The 18,124-nt window shown below is 41.4% G+C and overlaps 2 protein-coding genes across 10 annotated transcripts in view; both read left to right on the top strand.

The window, feature by feature from the left end:
• Window positions 1–516, top strand: part of dtna (dystrobrevin, alpha) — a 33,335-nt gene extending 32,819 nt beyond the window's left edge. For all 8 annotated transcript variants that reach the window (XM_019878930.1, XM_019878928.1, XM_019878935.1 and 5 more), the window contains one exon: window positions 347–516. The gene's annotated coding sequence lies outside the window, so the exon portion shown is untranslated. The remainder of the gene's footprint in view (window positions 1–346) is intronic.
• Window positions 517–3,518: 3,002 nt separating this feature from the next.
• On the top strand, window positions 3,519–17,892 carry mapre2 (microtubule-associated protein, RP/EB family, member 2). 2 transcript variants are annotated; one of them, XM_019878936.1, is made up of 8 exons: window positions 3,520–3,620; window positions 6,930–7,147; window positions 11,066–11,193; window positions 13,693–13,838; window positions 13,917–14,133; window positions 14,579–14,721; window positions 15,983–16,141; window positions 16,667–17,892. In XM_019878936.1, the coding sequence occupies exons 2-8, from the start codon at window positions 7,029–7,031 to the stop codon at window positions 16,769–16,771; spliced, it is 1,017 nt and encodes a 338-aa protein (XP_019734495.1). In that variant the 5' UTR covers window positions 3,520–3,620; window positions 6,930–7,028; the 3' UTR covers window positions 16,772–17,892. The 2 variants fall into 2 exon arrangements, with proteins under 2 accessions (XP_019734496.1, XP_019734495.1); XM_019878937.1 differs by lacking the exon at window positions 6,930–7,147 and having other exon boundaries at window positions 3,519–3,620.
• The last annotated feature ends 232 nt before the right edge of the window (window positions 17,893–18,124 follow it).

Here is an 18,124-nt window from a genome sequence, read left to right as displayed (position 1 = left end):
CCTTCCTGTGTGGAGTTTGCATGTTCTCCCCAGGCCTGCGTGGGTTTTCTCCAGGTACTCCAGTTTCCTCCCACATTCCAAAAACATCACACACACACACACACACACACACACATTTATGTCCAGCAATTGGCTGACAACCAGTTCAGGGTGTCCCCCGCCTACTGCCTGAAGACAGCTGGGATAGGCTCCAGCACACCCATATGAGAGTAAGCGGATCAGAAAATGGATGAAGATATACACTGTATATCATGGCTAAAAAATTATGGTATGCTTGACATGGAAATGTTGAATATTACTACACCCGGTGATCCCATTAATGACATAATTGTGTTCTTGTTGGCAGGGCAAGCAATATCAAAAGCAACAATAAGTGACAACACTGGACGCAACGACACTGGCCTGGATTCTATAGCATAGAATATACATTTGTGTAAAGAATCTATATATTTTTAACCAACCTCATGGTTAAGGTGAAACTGTGAGCCAATGAATAAATCAAGAGATTAATAATCACCGCGCGGTCTATTGTTATTATACCACAGGTGCCACATCAACCACGTGCTTAGTTTTTGTTGTTGTTTGTTTTCATTTGCCTTGTTAAGCCAATGTAGAAATGTACTGTTTTGTGTCTGTGTCTCCTATGATTTCTGATCCAATACAATTACATTTGAGTTGTATTTTCTTAAATGCACAGTGCCAAACTGGTCAGACTTTACCACTACATTGGAACCTCGGTTTTCGTGAGTAATCCGTTCCAAGTAGTCCGACTAAAACCGAATCGTAGGAAACCTGAAGCAATATTTTCTTTAGGAAATTAATCTGTTCTTGCCATTCCAAAATTTTATAGATAGATAGATAGATAGATAGATAGATAGATAGATAGATAGATAGATAGATAGATAGATAGATAGATAGAGCTAGCAATCTGAAATACAAAACAATGGTGAAATGAAATGAATATGTCAATATTAAACTTCACTTGTAGCTCTATCGAAGACCCTCATACGGGCATACAAAGAACTGAGGTTCCACTGTACTGTCTTTCAATTCATTTTTACACTTATTGTCACGGTGTTTTTGAAACCTTTATTCGATGCGTTAGTGATAATAATAATACACACTGCCTTAGCTTCTTGGATGACATTTCAGTGGACTTCAGTCAAGCCATCCATCATAGGAGCATGTAGCGAACTTTCAAAAGCAATGTGAGTCCTTTTAACTGGAAAAAAAAATCATAGTAAAACCTAAGATGTAGTGAAACAATGTAATTACTGTCATGTGATAATTACAGTTATTTCCGCTCACAGTGACTACTACTTAACTACAGATGGGGAAGCATTAGAGTGCAATTTGTCATGTCAAACTGGAGTTAAAACTTTGAATGCTTATCATCAAAACACAGTCCAAGATCATTTTGAATACTGTGTGTGTGGTAAGACTCTGCGCTTGTTTGTTTTGTGGCTGCTCTTTTGGTTAGCATCAGACTTCAAATGGGCCCAGCAATTTACTCCTAAAATGTTTATGTGTGAACATTGATCTGAGATAAGTAAACAGTTACTTCTGTTGTTTGTTTGTTTTTTGTTATCTGAGGGGGCACTTATTTGTCCTGATCAGACCCGTAACTAATTTGGGCACATCATTTATGGAAGGCACGGCCAGTATTTAAGTAAATAACATGATCAAAAAGGAAAAGTACCATAAGTAATTTGAATATATTGGAAAAGACAGTTGATGTCACTCTGTGGGTGCTGCTCTTTTGGTCAGCAACAGACTTTAATGGGCTGCAGCAACAATTGTGCTCATGAACCGAATTGATGACACTCATTACCTGTTAGTTATTATTTTTATTTTTACTTTTACTCAATTGGGGAAACAGTCTTTATTTAAGGGAGATGTTTATTTTTTCCAAGTTGACCTCGTGACTCATTTGAGCATGGCATCTGTTGGGAGCACGGAGACGATATGTGGGAATCATGTCAATTACACAATATTAGAACAAAATTTGGCGAAAAGACTTGAATTCATCCAAAGGACTCTTGGTGGGTTTCGATAAGTGCTGCAGAGTTCCAATGGCATCAGCATTAAACTGAAACAGTAGTGTCCATCCATATGAAGTGAGATAACTCCAGCTACTGTCGTGCATTTTCTGTTGGATTTGTCTGAGTATATTTGGCTCAAGAGGGACAATTGTCAAATTGTGGTGGCCACTATTTGAGGAATTACTGTAAATTATGTAAATTAGTCATTTTAAAAAGAGTAACCAAATTCATGTTCAGCACTACACAGTTTATAATCAGATTTCTAATTTAATGCTGCCCTATCATTTGTAATTGTTTCATGTGCTCCACTCGCATTTATGTCAGTGTAAACTGTTAGATTTGCCTGCTGATTTGCATACAAGTGTGAACGTAAGCAGGATGTCGTGAGCGGATCGAGGGAGCTGAATTGTATTTTGGTTACTGCAGTGGAAAGAGGTCAATAAAAAGAGTGTTGCAAAACGCTGCTCAGCCTCTCCTTTTCATGACATAAATTAATGAAACGTGGTGAACTGTCTATACTAGTTTGGCCTACCACAATGTTCTTGCTGTTTTTTTTTTTTTTTTTTTTTTGCATAACAGCGATGCATAAAAAAGTGTTGACATCATACTATAACTCTTACCCGGGAACTCCTTTCTATTTCATTTCAAGCACGACACACTTGAGCTCCTCTGTCCCAGCAGTGCGCATTTATTAACTGTCGTAAACGCACTGCAAGCTGTCTGTATATTACACACTACTGCTCCCTGGTGTTCAATTTGAGTCCCCCATCCCATGTTTTCAAACTTAATATAAAAGACATATGTAGTGCAACAAGTTTTTTTGTACTAAACTATCAAGGACAGCGGCCCGGTGGTCCAGTGGTTCAATTCCAGTTCCGGCTTCCCTGTGTGGAGTTTGCGTGTTCTCCCCGGGCCTGCGTGGGTTTTCTGCAGGTACTCCGGTTTCCTCCCACATTCCAAAAACATGCATGGCAGGCAGATTGAACACTCAATTGAACACTCAATTGAAAACAATTGTCCCTAGGTGTGAGTGTGAGCGCAGGTGGTTGTTCATCTCTGTGTTCGTCGCTGGCAACCGGTTCAGTGTCCCCCGCTTACTGCCCGAAGACAGCTGGGAAAGGCTGCAGCACCCCCCACGACCCTTGTGAGGATAAAGCGGATCGGAAAATGAATGAATGAATTAATATATTCAGCATATTCAAAAGTCAGTCGTCACTTAATTACATGTAAAAAGAAAAAACATCAAAAATCAAATCAGTGTTTATTTGTTATAAAAACAATGATTTTCAAAAAGGATAAAAGCAAAAATTGTCTTCATTAAATATTTATTGTTTTCAAGAGAGAAAGCAATCCGTTGTTACAAACCATCAACGCACTCGTACGCGATTGGTCAATCTAATGACAGATGTTTTACAACCGACCAAGCGGGAGTAACCTCGGTGACATACTATCCAATCAGGTGCCGTTACTGCACTCAGCGATGGCCGTGAATGGGCGTTACAGGGGTGGGGTGACTCAGCCGGAAAAGAGCTTCTTTTTTTTCTACACTTAGTAAATCTGCGACTCGTGAGTTAACGGGTGAGTCAAATCTATGTACTTTTGTTTCGTTAACTTGCTTGGAATTCGAGCAACATGGTGAGAAAATCCAAATGCTGTAGCGTTTTCCATGTGCGTAGCAGCTGCAGCGATGGTAGCGGCGTTGTGGGCCGACCTATGTGGGCTGTCACAGTCTGTCAAAAGTGTTAAAAGGAGCCGAACAGAAATATGTAATCACCATTATCTTAGCTGCTTGTTAGCTAATTAGTACATAGCGTTATGTGTGTGGTGTGGCTCGAAGAACCGTTATTTATCGCTTTGATTGGTAGTAGTAAGTGGCTTTGACGTGAATTTAGCTAGCTTCCTCGCCACGGCTACATCTGCTTTCAAAACTACAGGAACTCCGCTATCGCATTTCCCTCCAGTGGGAAAAGGGCCAGTCTATTTGTGAGCAATGGAGGGAGTGCAAGTGACTGATAAGACGGGTGTCCATTTACGTTTGTCAAGTATCCGGTTCTATTTTTGGGTTGAAGTTTAACTCTTATCTTGGTGAAACGTTGTTCGCTCCACGGAATGGTAAAATCGTAACGAAGAGATTAACTAGCCCATAATATTATCGGTATTACCCCCTGTGATTTTCTTGGTTTGGTTATGTCTGAAATGAGCTCCCTGGTGCACGTACACTCAGTGTCAAGTCAAGTCTAGTCAAGTCAACTTTATTCTCAAATGTGATTGAAGTTTACTGGGCCACAAACATGCTTTTCAAGCTAAGGTCCTTTACATTTCATGTACAATCGGTGGCGGTATGCAGCAATAAATGAAGAACATAAACTAAATTATTAGTATTATTTAGTTTTTATTTAACCAGTACTTCTCCAGATAAGGCAATTAATTGAGAACAGTTTCTCATTTGCAAAGCCAACCTGGCTACAGACAGCATAACAAATGTGCTTTAAATGAATTGTCAGTTTAATGCTGTTAATTTAAGTGCGATACTCTCCACAGCGAGCACAGAAATCCAAACAAAGCGTAATTGTACTGTCAAATTCGTGGCCTTCCTGTGTGAAATTTGCATGTTCTCCTCGTGCCTGCGGGGGTTTTCTCCGGGTACTCTGGTTTCTTCCCATATTCCAAAAACATTCATCATAGGTTAATTCAATGCTCTATATTGTCCCTAAGTGTGACTGTGAGTCACCTGATTAGCATATACATATAGAGCCTGTACTTCCTCCGCAAAATGAGCAAGAACCCCCCATGATGCAGACATTCCATAGAGGCAGAGAGAGAATCTATAGAGGCATCATTGAGAGCATCTTGACCAGCTGCATCACCGTGTGGTACGGCTCTTGCACCGTGTCCTGCCGAAAGAGTCTGCAGCGCATTGTGAGAGCAGCTGAGAAGATCATTGGTGTCTCTCTTCCCCCACTCGTGGACAATTACACTTCTCATCTGACCCGCAAAGCCATCCAGGTCACAGGTGACCATCCACCCACCTCACAGTCTCTTCGACTTGCTGCCGTTGGGGGAGGAGACTGCGATATCTCTGTGCTAAAACCAGCAGGCTCAAGAACAGTTTATTCCACCAGACGGTTAGGAGACTCAACTCCCTCCATGTTTTGCCCGCAACCACCCCTGCCTCTCTCAGCATCTGACATCCAATTATTGCACATTTCACTACCTAAGCTTTAACCTGCAATGATCACAAGTGCACTTGGTTGTCTGTTGTTGCTATTTAATGTTTATTTGTTCATATTTATGTATTTATCAAGTCAAGTACAACTTTATTGTCAAATGTGCTGTATGTGCAACATACAGCACAGATGAAATTTCTTCCCTCTCACAACATACAACAAGAGGAGCCGCTGCAGGTGCCCGCGCTGCCATCAAAAGAAAAGTTAACATAAAATGACAAAATAATACAAGACAACACATTAGACACAGACAATCGTGCAATCTTAACCACTTTCCTGCAGACACTTTGTTGTCCGAAGCAGTTATAGATTAAAGAGGAGCGAATCAAAGTGTCCTTTTCACCAGTGGATCAAAGACGTCATGCTGCAATGTGCACACATCTGCTATAAGCTAAGCTTGTATGTACTTTATGTCTTTATGTATTTTATGCAGTTCAGGTTGCTGCCATTATTTTTAGCTGTGTGTGTTTCAATGCACTACATGTTTGCACTGTGGTTGAGAGAGGAAAGTAATTTCATCTGTGCTGTATGTTGCACTTGACTTGATATCCGCCTCACAGTGCAGAGGTGCTGGGTTTGATTACGGCTCTGGCCTTCCTGTGTGGAGTTTGCATGTTAACCCTCTGCCTGCGTGGATTTTCCCTGGGTACTTTGGTTTCCTCCCACATTCCAAAAACAGGCATGGCAGGTTAATGGAACACTGTGAAATGTCCCTAGGTGTGATTGTGAGCGCTGATGGTTGTTCGTCTATGTGTGCCCTGCGATTGGCTGGCAAGTGGCAACTATTTCAGGGTGTACCCCGCCTACTGCCTGAAGACAGCTGGGATAGGCTCCAGCACGCCTGCGATCCTTGTGAGGATTAAGCAGTTCGGATAATGATAGAAGGATCATTAAATTGTTAGCAACAAAAATAAAACTTAATGTATCAGTTAGCTAACAAAAATCAAAGATAATGTGGCTATCAGTTAGTTTTTTGACAGTTCCACTTTTCTGTACATTGTGGCATTTTGAGGCAAAAAAAGCTGTTCTTAGCATTTACCCTGTTGCTTGACCAATACATTCAAATGACTATCAGTACGTTTGAACAACTTTGCAGTATGTTTGAATTACATAGCCCAGTAAAAAAAAAAAAAGTTAATTTGACATTGGCAGTTCCACGCTTCCGCAACTGAACGACTGATAGTTTTTCCCTCCAAATTGTGTGAGTTGTGATTTGAAAATTGCATTCTTCTACACTGCGATATAAATTTGAATTTGATGAATTGTTCAACCCTTGTTACCATGCTTTTTTTAACACACGTATCTGTTCTACTTAATTACAGACTGTTGAGTAAGATGTGCTACAAATACAGATGTCATTTTTGTTGTCTTTAATCAATATTGTTTTTTCTGGGCGTTGCAATGTCAAGTTTCTGTTCAATCACCAATGAATGATTGGCCATTGTTGCTGCTGTTAAAAGCGTACAGTAGTGCAAATTGGTGCTTTTGATGCACTCAGCAGACCATCAATGCTTTTTGGGTGGGAGTGACGAAGGCTGCCCACTAAGAGGCGCCGACGTCACATGACCAGCGTGCCCGCTACGTCATCTTGGCAAAAGAATAAACCGAGCGAAGACAAAACGAGAAGGATCTTTGCACCGGTTCTCGCTCTCCTCCACAGCTTCTCCTTGTCGGCCAACCCCTGGTGTTCGCGGGTCTTTTTTTTTCCCCGGCCGAGAGAGTGCGAACAGGGCGTCTGTTCAACGCTTCCGAGACGCAAATGCCCGGTCCCACCCAAGCCCTTTCCCCGAATGGAGAGAATAACAACGACATCGGCCCGGACGGCACCAACATTATTCCCTACAGGAAGAATACAGTACGAGGGGAGCGTGCCTACAGGTACAATTCGGTTCATTATGGGTTGAAAATATACGCTTTATGGGAGAAACCCGGGTTGTTGTGGCCTAGCTGGTCCCCCTCCTCCGCCTCGTCTCTGCGACTGTCATTTTGGCCCTGTTGGCAATAGCAACCGCGATTATTCTGCTACCGTAATCCATGTAAAACTGCTTTTTCGTCACGCACCATCGTCATGGGTGACGTTTAGCTTCAAATGGCCCGAAGGCAATCACACAGTATTATAAAAACAAACAATCAAACAAAAAGAACGGTTTGTGCTCTCGTCTGAACGTTTGACGTTTCCCTCGCCTCCAACGGGCAGACGTCAGGCCACGACGCGGTGCGCTCAGTGGGCTAAGAAAGCATGCTAACACCGCTCGCTACTATCCGCTTCGTTGGCAGGCGAAACCTGTGTGTAAACCTGGGGTAGGGTACCTCGAGAGCCATATCCTGCCTGTTTTAGATCCCTCCCTACAAAACGATCAGCTCATCAGCAAACTGTAGAAGCCTGAAACGATCACGATCACTTGAATCAAGTGTGTAGGATTAGGGAGAGCTCTAAAGCAGGCAGGATATGGCTCTTGGGGAACTGGAGTTCCCTCCCCCTTGTGTAAACGGACATATGATCGTTAGCATCATAAGCCGTGATTTAATTGTCTGCTATGGATCCGTTCGTGCTGGGCGATTAAGGCCCAAAAAAAAAGCGAGACCAGGAATATATTTTCACTTCAACCAATCTTGATTATTTTCACAGTTTTTTGTATTGTTTTAAAACTGTCACTTTTACAGCATCTATATGGACGACTAAATAAACTAGAGCAGTGGTTCTTAACCTTGTTACCTAGGTACCGAACCCAACCAGTTCATATGCCCATTCACCGAACCCTTCATTAGTGAAAAATAAAAATGATTTTTTTCCCAACAAATTCAAGACATAAAAAACACATTTGTTAAAAACAGAATTAAAAAAAAGACATCAGTATATGTTGTTTTTTTTAATTGTGCACAAAATGAACACAAAATGTCATAACCGATTGACACGTTGAGTCGGGTGTATCTTAACCTCCATGACAGAGGCTCTGTCGAACCCCTGAGACTGATTCACCGAACCCTTCGGGTTCGATGGAACCCAGGTTCAGAACCACTGAACTAGAGTGTAGTTCATCATTCTATTAATATATGCAATACATTTTTACACAAATATTCATTCAACCCCATCCCCCCAACAAAATCTGCAGATTTTTGCTGATTTTCTTCGTAAAGTCAAACAAATTCTAAAGGACAATGTAAAACAGTCAATGTTCAACGATGAGGATCTGAATATCCAGTTAAGCCTAAAGGTTGTTTCTAATTGGTCAGATGTTGCCTTTTTACATTGATTGTTTCACATTACTTAGTGCTTGATTTTTGGTTTGAGGTTTCATGTTTGAAAACTGCATTTGTAGTGAATCAACCATGAATACCACAGGACTGTTTGTGGGAGAAAACAAAAACATTTTGAAGCTGAGAGAGGAGGGAAATTCAATCAGAGGTGTTATACAAACGTTGGGCATAGCCAATACAACAATTTAGACAGACATCGAACGGGTTGACCCAGGGCATCATCAGCAGTTGATGACAGAAACATCATGCAAGGTGTAAGAATCAATGAAAGAAAAATCAGTAACATCACTGCCAAAAAAGACTTGGAGAGAAGAAATAGACAGGCCATTACCCTGCCATGCTAAATGCCAGGATCGGCATCAGCTTCAAAAAGTCTGGAGTGGCTGGGCCCTAGTAATAACAAATGTCATTGCGAGTGTTTTATAGAATATCCATCCATCCATTCATCCATCTTCCAATCCTCTTATCCTCACACTGGTCGCGGACGTGCTGGAGCCTATCCCAGCTGTCTTCAGGCAGTAGGTGGGGTACATCCTGAACTGGTTGCCAGTCAATCGCAGGGCACACACAGACAAACAGCCATTCACGCTCACAATTACACCTAGGGACAATTTAGAGTCTTCTATTTACCTGCCATGCATGTTTTTGGAATGTGGGAGGAAATCAGAGTACCTGGAGAAAACAACACACAGGCACGGGCATAACATGCAGACTCCACACAGGGATGCCAGAGCTGGAATCGTACCCTGCGTTTTATAGCATCTTGATTTTTCAATTTCTTTATTTTTACAAGGGGACAAAGTATATTAATCAACATTTAAAAAAAAAAATCAAAATACCACTAAATTAGCTCAAAACTAATTCACACTTTTTAAACTTTCACTGTTGCACTAGTATGCATTTTTCATTTTCTAAAAAAAAAAAAATGGCAAATTGAAATTTGCACTCTCCTAAAAAGGCAATATTCATACTCTGTTTCTTAATGTGCTTTGAATTCCCCTGAATTGAGTTTATTTCACATAGTTTGTAACCTCAAATGCCATATTTGTGGACTGTCGTTATGTAGTCCTGCTGTAAGCCATTTCACATGGAGTCTGGGAATATCTCCCCGTCAAACTGATACTGATGGTGTGCCGCCAAAGTGAACGGAATGGGTGAGCTGTAAGCCTGACACAGCAGCGGCATCACACTAAGGCAGGGGTCGCAACCCAAAATGTTGAAAGAGCCACATAGGAAAAAAAAAACAAATATGTCTGGAGCCGCAAAAAATAAAAGCCTTCTATAAAACACATGCTCTATGTAGGAGACTGGACTGTCTCAGAATTGTTTGTTATTCATTCCTTTGTTGTGTGTTCACAAGCGCCCCCATAGAATTTATTTTGTGATTTCCTCGCTTGATTTTTTGTTTTGGTGCATTATTTTCGCTTTTCTTAGTGTCAGTGAAGTGATTATAAATTTCCGTTTTTCGGAGGCTGTCTTTGAACGCCTCTCGAGTCGAACGAGAAGAGAGAAGGCAAACTTGTCTGTGTTTGTCGAGACTGTTAAAAGCATAAATAAATTGTGCGTTTTTAAAAAAAACAACACCACAGCTCTCCTTTTTCGGAGCTGCAACATGTATCTATTTCTATTTGAGCTATATTAGCCTACTATCAAAATCTTTTTCCATTTTCAAACATTTTTTATAAAGCTCCAGGGAGCCACTAAATGCCGCTAAATGGAGCCGTGTGTTGCCGACCCCCGCACTAAGGTGATCATGTGATATGAGTGGACTTCTTTACCACTCAGCCTTTGTCTTTGCCTCTGTGAGGAAGACGTACTAACCAGTCGACCATCCATACATTTATTTAATACTGTATAGTAAATCCAATGAAGAGTTGTTGTTTGGCTTCCAGAGGTAAAATGACATTTAGCACTGTTTTGTAAACTTAGGCAGCCTGATGTGTTTGGCTTTCAGTGTTGATTAATCGTTACATAAAATGGTGTGAACTTTAAAGTTCAGTACAAGGGGAGCTATTTTGGATTAATTGCTTTGTTACAGATAATTTCTTGATCTTCCACATAGGAGATTGAAGACAAACTTGTTTTCTTGAATTGGGCAGGGCAGGTGTTTAGAGAGCAGGACTGCTTTGAGATGGGTGAATGGAGGAAAGCAGCACTTTGAGGGCGTTTGTGGTGAGGAATTTGCATTTTAACATGGCGATAAGGTCCAAAAGATGATTCGCGTGATACAGACCCTTTAATAATCAGCTATACCAGCAAATTGAGGGTCCGTCTTTAACACGAGTACAGAAAAAGAAAAATGCCCATTTAGGATGATTTTTTTTGGGGGGGGGTAAAATACATGAGTGAGTTTTATTCACGGGATTTAACAGATTGTACTGAGCATTCAGAAGCTTTCTTACATTGTGTTAATTTGCTATTCTATTGTTTTCCACACATTTTGGCACAAGTGAGCACTGTTTTCCCTCACAGATATTAATACGAAAACATTTGCTTTTCCACACTGGTTTTCACGTATTGTTGTTGTGTGCTTCACAGCTGGGGCATGGCGGTCAACGTGTATTCTACCTCAATAACCCAGGAGACGATGAGCAGGCATGACATCACGGCCTGGGTTAACGACATCCTCTGCCTGAATTACACCAAAGTGGAGCAGCTCTCCTCAGGTGAGGAACGTTTTCCCTCTGCGCCCATCACGCGAAGGGCTCCCAAACAGTTAGTTCAAAGGCACCTGTGGAAACATGCTCACCTCTCCCCCGGATTGAGTCTTGCATGCCTGCCTGTGTGTGATCTGGTTCTCCGTGTGGCATCGTAAAGTGAGTTCAATTGCCCCTTACGGCAGTGTTTTTCAAAATTGCATGGGGGGGGCCTCCTCCAGCTAATTTTTTCCGCCGTCCCCAGCCAGACCAATTGACCTCGCTCAACACAGCGTAGAGCTCCAACTGTACTACTGTCCTACCAACAGCAGTGCACAGGAAAGACCTGAAGAAACGGCTCATGTACTCTTTTACCGAGCTCCGGTACGCCTCCGGGTCCGTCGCACACGCACACCAAGTGCCGCCCCAAAACACACCGGGATGCACGATAAATATCATGATGACGATGTCTTGTCAATAAGTCTAATAACATTAAACAAAAGGGATGGTTATAGGTATGACAGCGTTATGAAAGCCAACGAAGACTGCTGCGTTGTCAAGAAAGAAAAGGTGCAAACCATTTGCCAGAGAGGAGCCAAGGGCTCAAACGATATACTGTATCTGATTTCACCATTGACGTTGTGGGTGCTTAGCAACCAACCTTTTAGCATCATTGACTTTTATGGGCTACTGAACCACTCGTCTCATACTGTTTAGTCTTCCGAGCCGCCACTACCTTGAAAAAACAGGAGGTGTCATGCTTCTGTATACACCGACGAACAAAATAAGGACACAAGCCTCACTTCTGATTTAAGGTCGGGTGACGTTAGCCCTGTTAGTTGCTAGCCCACTTCAAGTCATCCGCTGCAGTGCTCACTTGTCGTTTACTCGATTTTTTTAAATCGCTGCACTTTTTCAAGCCTTGCAGGACTTGTGAGTGCACTTTATGAATCCTTACCCAAGAGTTTGTGGACTTCGAGGAGAAGGACTTTATTATGCAAATTTTAATAAACAAATGTTTTAACATGATACTAGTCATATTCTTATTGGAATTCTTAACTTAAAGTCTGTGAGTCCATTGAATTTACAGAATACATGCACATCATGGCACATGGTCAGGATGGTACCACCTCCATCTCTCAATTTAAGCCTGGAAAAACCCTACCTTGAGGGATTATAACAAGTAAATAAAAACAGGTGGCAGGCGGTCATCCCCCGCTGTGACCAAGTAGTAATCCAATTTCAAGCCACTGTCGACACACACTAAAATGTCAGCTAATGCCTTCATCTTGATGACTTTGTTTGTGTTCTCTACTAGTTACTTGTTTGTGGGCTTTGTCTGTCTGTGTGGCAGTGTTCCAGTTTCTCTCACTCATTGCGATTTGCTCTTTTCTGGTGACTTGCTGCTAATAAATTTTGAAGGAAACAAGTGCCTTCATGGCATTCCGAGTCACTCGGCTGGAGGCTGCTGCAGTGATTCTCTTAAAGCAGATAGCATTTTTTTCACAATTTGAACAGTTCTTAGTGTTGCAACTACAGTGTCCTCTTCTTGCAGGACTAGAGCCCAAGGTGTAGGGGGGCAAAACGAAATGACCCTAAAGACAGTCAAAGCATTGTGAATCAGAAAAGCATTTTCCCCCCCTTCATTTGATTGCTGTTGTTATTCTTGGTGAGCAGCAAAAATGTTGTTTTTGGGATCCCAAAGAAAGGGGAGTTTTTGGAGGTGTATCAAAGAATACTTTTCTGAACATACATCTGGAAACTACAGGAGTAGGTCACCTGGAAATACAGCACACTAAAAGCACACTATTTGGTTTTTAGGTGCTAATAATGTTTGTACACCGTGAAAATTAAAAAAAATAAAATAAAAATTGACTCACTTGTGGCTAATTTCCGCTAGATTTTTGGATGATTTGTTGAGGGGAATTTTTTTTTTAATTACGGGTAGTAAATTAAAGCCACCGTTACATAACAATTGGGCAGAAATAGATCACAGAAGATTTACTGGGTTGTTTTAATTTTGCACCCGATTGGTGGTAGACACTCCGGAGGCCCAACTATTTGTATACAAGGCATTAAAAAGTTGAGCTGAAAGATTAATTGAAATCAAACAGATATTGCGATCTAGTAGAATTCAATTTTCTAATCGCAAAGGACATCAAAAGAAAATACTCATGGGTAAAGTTCTGTCATTAAAAAAAAAATCTATATCATAAAAAAAAAAAAAAAAATCCCCAAATTATTAAAACACAATCACCAAAGTGACATTATGCAAAACTCCCTGTTGCACAGAAAAAAAAACTGCTCCGGCATAAAAAAGGATATTCAACCTCAGTTCTATATTATCAAGTCAACAGGGAAGGTTAAAAAGAAAAAGAAAAAAATATATATAAATTAAATTGCAATCATAATGTTGAGTGAGAAAATTGCAATTGCATTATTTTACCAAATCGTTCAGCCCCATTAAAAAGTACATTTTCCATTTAAGACTGGGTCATCATTTTTTTTTTTCTTCTCTGGTGTGTTCAGGAGCAGCCTACTGCCAGTTCATGGATCTTCTCTTTCCGGGCTGCATCAGTCTTAAAAAGGTCAAGTTTCAAGCCAAACTGGAACATGAGTACATTCATAACTTCAAGCTGCTGCAAGCGTCTTTCAAAAGAATGAAAGTGGACAAGGTGAGTTTTGATCGTTCATGCAGCAGTAGTGTTGTTGCACCCTCGCTTGGCAAACTCTCCTTACCATTCTCAATTTAGATTATCCCAGTGGAGAAACTGGTCAAAGGCAGATTCCAGGACAATCTTGACTTCATCCAGTGGTTCAAGAAATTCTTTGATGCCAACTACGATGGCAAAGAGTACGACCCGCTGGATGCCAGACAGGGTCAGGACGCCATCCCCCCACCAGACCCCGGCGAGCAGATCTTCAACCTGCCTAAAAAGTCCCATCACGCCGCCAGCTCCCCAACTGCAGGTAATTAGTTTTGGGGTTTGAATCTCTGCTCCAACTGTCCTGTCCGGTTCACGTGTTCTTTCCATGCTTGCATGGGTTTGCTCCTTCCGCTCTCCAAAAACATGCATGATGGGTTTCTTGGGTACTTAAAACGCGAGTGTGAATGCTTGTTTGTCTATTGGCTGGCAACAAGTCCACAGTGTGTCCCTCCTTTTGCCCCAAACCAGTAATTATCCACAGAAAATGGATAGATGGATAAAAGAACTATGAGCTTGATGTAGTGCTGGAACCACACAACTATATGTGATGTTGGCTAGCCAGAGGCTGAGCTTCACTGTGTTTGTTCGCACACACAAGGTGTGGGGCTAGTTTGTAAGCCACTACCATTTCCAAAACCAAATGTTGCATAGCAAAATATATGAAAGCATTTTCCCATTATATCACAAATTTTGAACACTGCTTACAGGAGCATCAAGGTCAAGCGCCACAACCCCAAAGTCAGCGACACCAACATCCAGACCCTCCTCAGCCAAAAAAATCCCCACGGCATCAACTCCCGCCAAAGGAGAGAAGGAACTGGAGGCGCAGGTCACACAACTTACTGACCAGGTGAGCCTGACATAAAAGGTAACACCCGGTGTATCTTGTTTGTGTAACACTCCTTATAGAGGCTGCTCGTACTTTGGAATGTGTGTCGCAGAAAAAAAACAAAATGCAGGAGGATATCCATTGATGCTTGTTGGTTTCCCAAGATATGCAGACACTTAGTGCATGTTTCAAAATTAAAGTTTTGTGCAACTTCGTGGTTTTCACAAAAAATTGGGTTGACTTTGGGAAGTTCCACTGTACTAATATAAAAAAAAAAAATGCAGCTCAAGACACAGATGTCATGTAGCATCCTCCCGAAATTATCAGAGGGTACCTCCAATCCGTCCATCTTGCTGTCAGATTCCGTTATCTCCTTAAAAAGGATGAACATTAAAATATTATCTGCAACTGGGTGATGTTCTTAAGCAGGTGTTAAATAATCACTGGAGGACTTTAAAAAGGCTAATGATTGAGTCTCGATCCAGGCTAATCGATCAACCATTTAGCCTTTGAGCACAGCTCCTTACCTCTTAAAACGTGCTGTTAAATCATGTTTAAGGATATATTTTATTGCGGCTGAGCTGTCGCAGCATGCTAATCTGAAAGAGAGTCCGCACAACTTTTGTCTTTTATACGAGACATGTTATGATAAATTGACCCATTTCACTGCTTGAATAAAAATAGCATGGTCTCTGCAGCGGCTGCCTGCCTGTCAAATGTGAAGTTGCACAACCACTTGGTTGCCATGATGCCCTGGGGTGGCACCTGGGCCTAGAATGTGCAGCAAGTAAGAAGCAAAGACTTATCAAGACAATGAAAACATTTTCACTTCTGGAGGCAGCACTTCATCCACTGTGTCTATTTGGCGCATGGACACATCTCTGAATACAATCACCTACTGCTCGCGACAATTCATTGTAGCTCCACTTAATTTTTGGTTTTGACCAATTACGGCAGGGGACTACGACCCTGTTCCTCGAGGGCCGGTTTCCTGACTGTTATCCATCTCTCCCTGCTGCAACACACCTGGTTGGAACAATCCAGATTGGTATCTAGCTTCTGTTCACCTTGCTGATTATCTGATAATTTGAACCAGGTGTGTTACAGCGGGGAGTGATGGGAAACGGAACAGGATTAAAGACCCCTGAACTACAGCGAAACCCGGACTGTGCCTTACGACAAACAGCAAAAAAAAAAAAAATTGAAATCAATGTATAATGAATATGTTCATTGTGTGAACCTTGTCTCACATTACTCATGATTTGTGTGCGCATGTTGGTAGGTGAACACATTAAAGGTGGCGCTTGAAGGTGTGGAGAAGGAACGGGACTACTACTTCAGCAAACTGCGAGAGGTGGAGCTCCTGTGTCAAGAACAGGGTGAAAACGACGCTCCGTTCGTCGCGCGGCTAATGGAAGTCCTCTACGCTATGGACGATCAGGTCAGTGAAACAAATACAGCAAACAGAGAGATACAGTGATCGCCAAAAATATTGGAATGGCAAGTTCAATCACTTTGTCTTTGTTGCCTACTGAAGACATTTGTAGATGCATTTTTCTGTAAATTGCCTGACAAAATGGTTTTGTTGATTACAGAATTCATTCTGCTGCTACCATCTTGAGTTAATTTGTCAATAAATAGTTCCAAAAGCAGGCACGCAAACCCGAGCCATGACACTACCTCCACCATGCTTCAAAGATGAGCGTGTGTATTTTAGATCCATACTTTATCATCTTGTGACAGTCAGTGGAAAAAAAAAAACGAAGAGGAAAAAGTAGTGCTCCTTTTCTATTTGACAAGGCTTGGCGCCATCTTGTGGCATGAATATCGTTTCAGAGAATGTAAAATACAGTTGAATGGTAGTTTTTCAGCAAATCACAGGAGAGTTTCAACATGTGTATTGGTGAATAGTTAGGGGAACACCGTTCAAACGGCGCCTTCTTAACCTTTAGCACTTCTCTTTTAGGAGCGAGCCGAGGAGTTGGCTGAGGGAGACGGGCCTGATGTGGATCAGGAAGGTCATGAGGAGGCGCTGGATGATCCGCAGGAGGAGGAACAGGACGAATACTGACAAACACACTTTCTTATATTTAATATGAGAACTCTTCTCCCCTGTTTTTTTGTTCTCTCAAAGACTGAGCAAATTGATGCCGCCTCCTGAATAGAAGCACCATCACCATTTTTTTTCCCCCCTTCCGCTCGCTGTTCAGTGTTTTTGTGACTTTTTGCTGTGGTCACAAGCGCACAAGAGCTCAGACCATCGTCAGGACTGTCAAATGTATCACTCGATCAAATGCTGAAGTTGTTGTCGTTGTCTTAGCTTTCCAAATTTTTGGGGGTCATTTTGATATCCACAATATTAACCACAAGATTGCAATAAGCAAAGAAGCCCAAAAAGGGCTCACAGTAGCTCTTATTTAGCCTTCCGCCCAGCATGTGTTGTTGCACTGACATTTTGAGTGTATTGGACAATGTGTCCAGAGACCCTCGCTGTATTTATTCTCATTGTCGAGCCTTAGACATAGTACATTTCTATTTTCTGGGTCCATGTGAAGATGGACACTATAGACAACATGAATGGTGCATACAACACCATTGTATGACAAAACTAGTACGTCTTTGAAGCAACTTCACGACACGCCACAAACGGTCTTCTTAAAAATATGCCATCACTGTCAGGAAGGAAGAGGCTTTCTTTTTTGGCATAGATTTACCATGCAACATTTTACGTTTGCAAAACTCCGCTTGTGATGATTCTTAGTGGTTAGTTTCTGGTGTTAATGGTCAGTCCATTGAGTGTTTTGTTACCACGCTAGATATTCCAGTAAGTATACCCTATGTTAATATTACATTCTTACTAATAGACAGCTGGGCAGTGCACCATAACGCTTTAGTCATATATTATTGTGTAAATGAAAAGGAATGTAAAACATGTTTGCTGTCAATAATTAATGAATGGTAAATGTACATTTTTTTCCCTCCATGTCCCACTCATGATGCATTCCCTGGAGATTTTTTTTTTTTTGCATGTTTGTATTTTATTTGTGAATAACTTGACCTTTTTACATATTTAATAAGAAAAGCAAGTATGTTAAGTGAGCTTCTTTTGTATGTTTAACCTGCTATTTGAAAGTTGTTGAGATTCGGATGGATTTGCTGTAATAAAATGTTGGAGGCCACATTGTCATGCTGCACATGCATAACAAATCATCTTCACAGTATGAGAAATAACTTTAAATAGACTTTTTACAGAATGTCACTGGACCAAACTGGAAAACAGTTGAGCAACCTTCCTTTGTGCCCAGCGATCTACAGCACAGGCTGATGACATGACTTGAACCCGGACTTGCTAAAATGTTTTCTATGTTGCTTGGGACAAATGTTAAATACGCATATATAGAGCTGATATGATATTGTGATTTCC

This window comes from Hippocampus comes, unplaced genomic scaffold, assembly GCF_001891065.2.
Source record: "Hippocampus comes isolate QL1 unplaced genomic scaffold, H_comes_QL1_v1.1 scaffold85, whole genome shotgun sequence".
NCBI lineage: Eukaryota > Metazoa > Chordata > Actinopteri > Syngnathiformes > Syngnathidae > Hippocampus > Hippocampus comes.
The sequence above is the reverse complement of the archived record's forward strand: the minus strand, read 5'-3'. Positions and strand labels throughout refer to the sequence as shown.

Excerpts from the sequence above, each read along its gene's own strand:
- mapre2 (XM_019878936.1), top strand. The coding sequence starts at position 7,029 with ATGCCCGGTCCCACCCAAGCCCTTTCCCCGAATGGAGAGAATAACAAC. Across the intron at positions 13,839-13,916 it reads AAAGAATGAAAGTGGACAAG|ATTATCCCAGTGGAGAAACT; the intron begins GTGAGTTTTGAT and ends TTCTCAATTTAG. Across the intron at positions 14,722-15,982 it reads TCACACAACTTACTGACCAG|GTGAACACATTAAAGGTGGC; the intron begins GTGAGCCTGACA and ends GCATGTTGGTAG.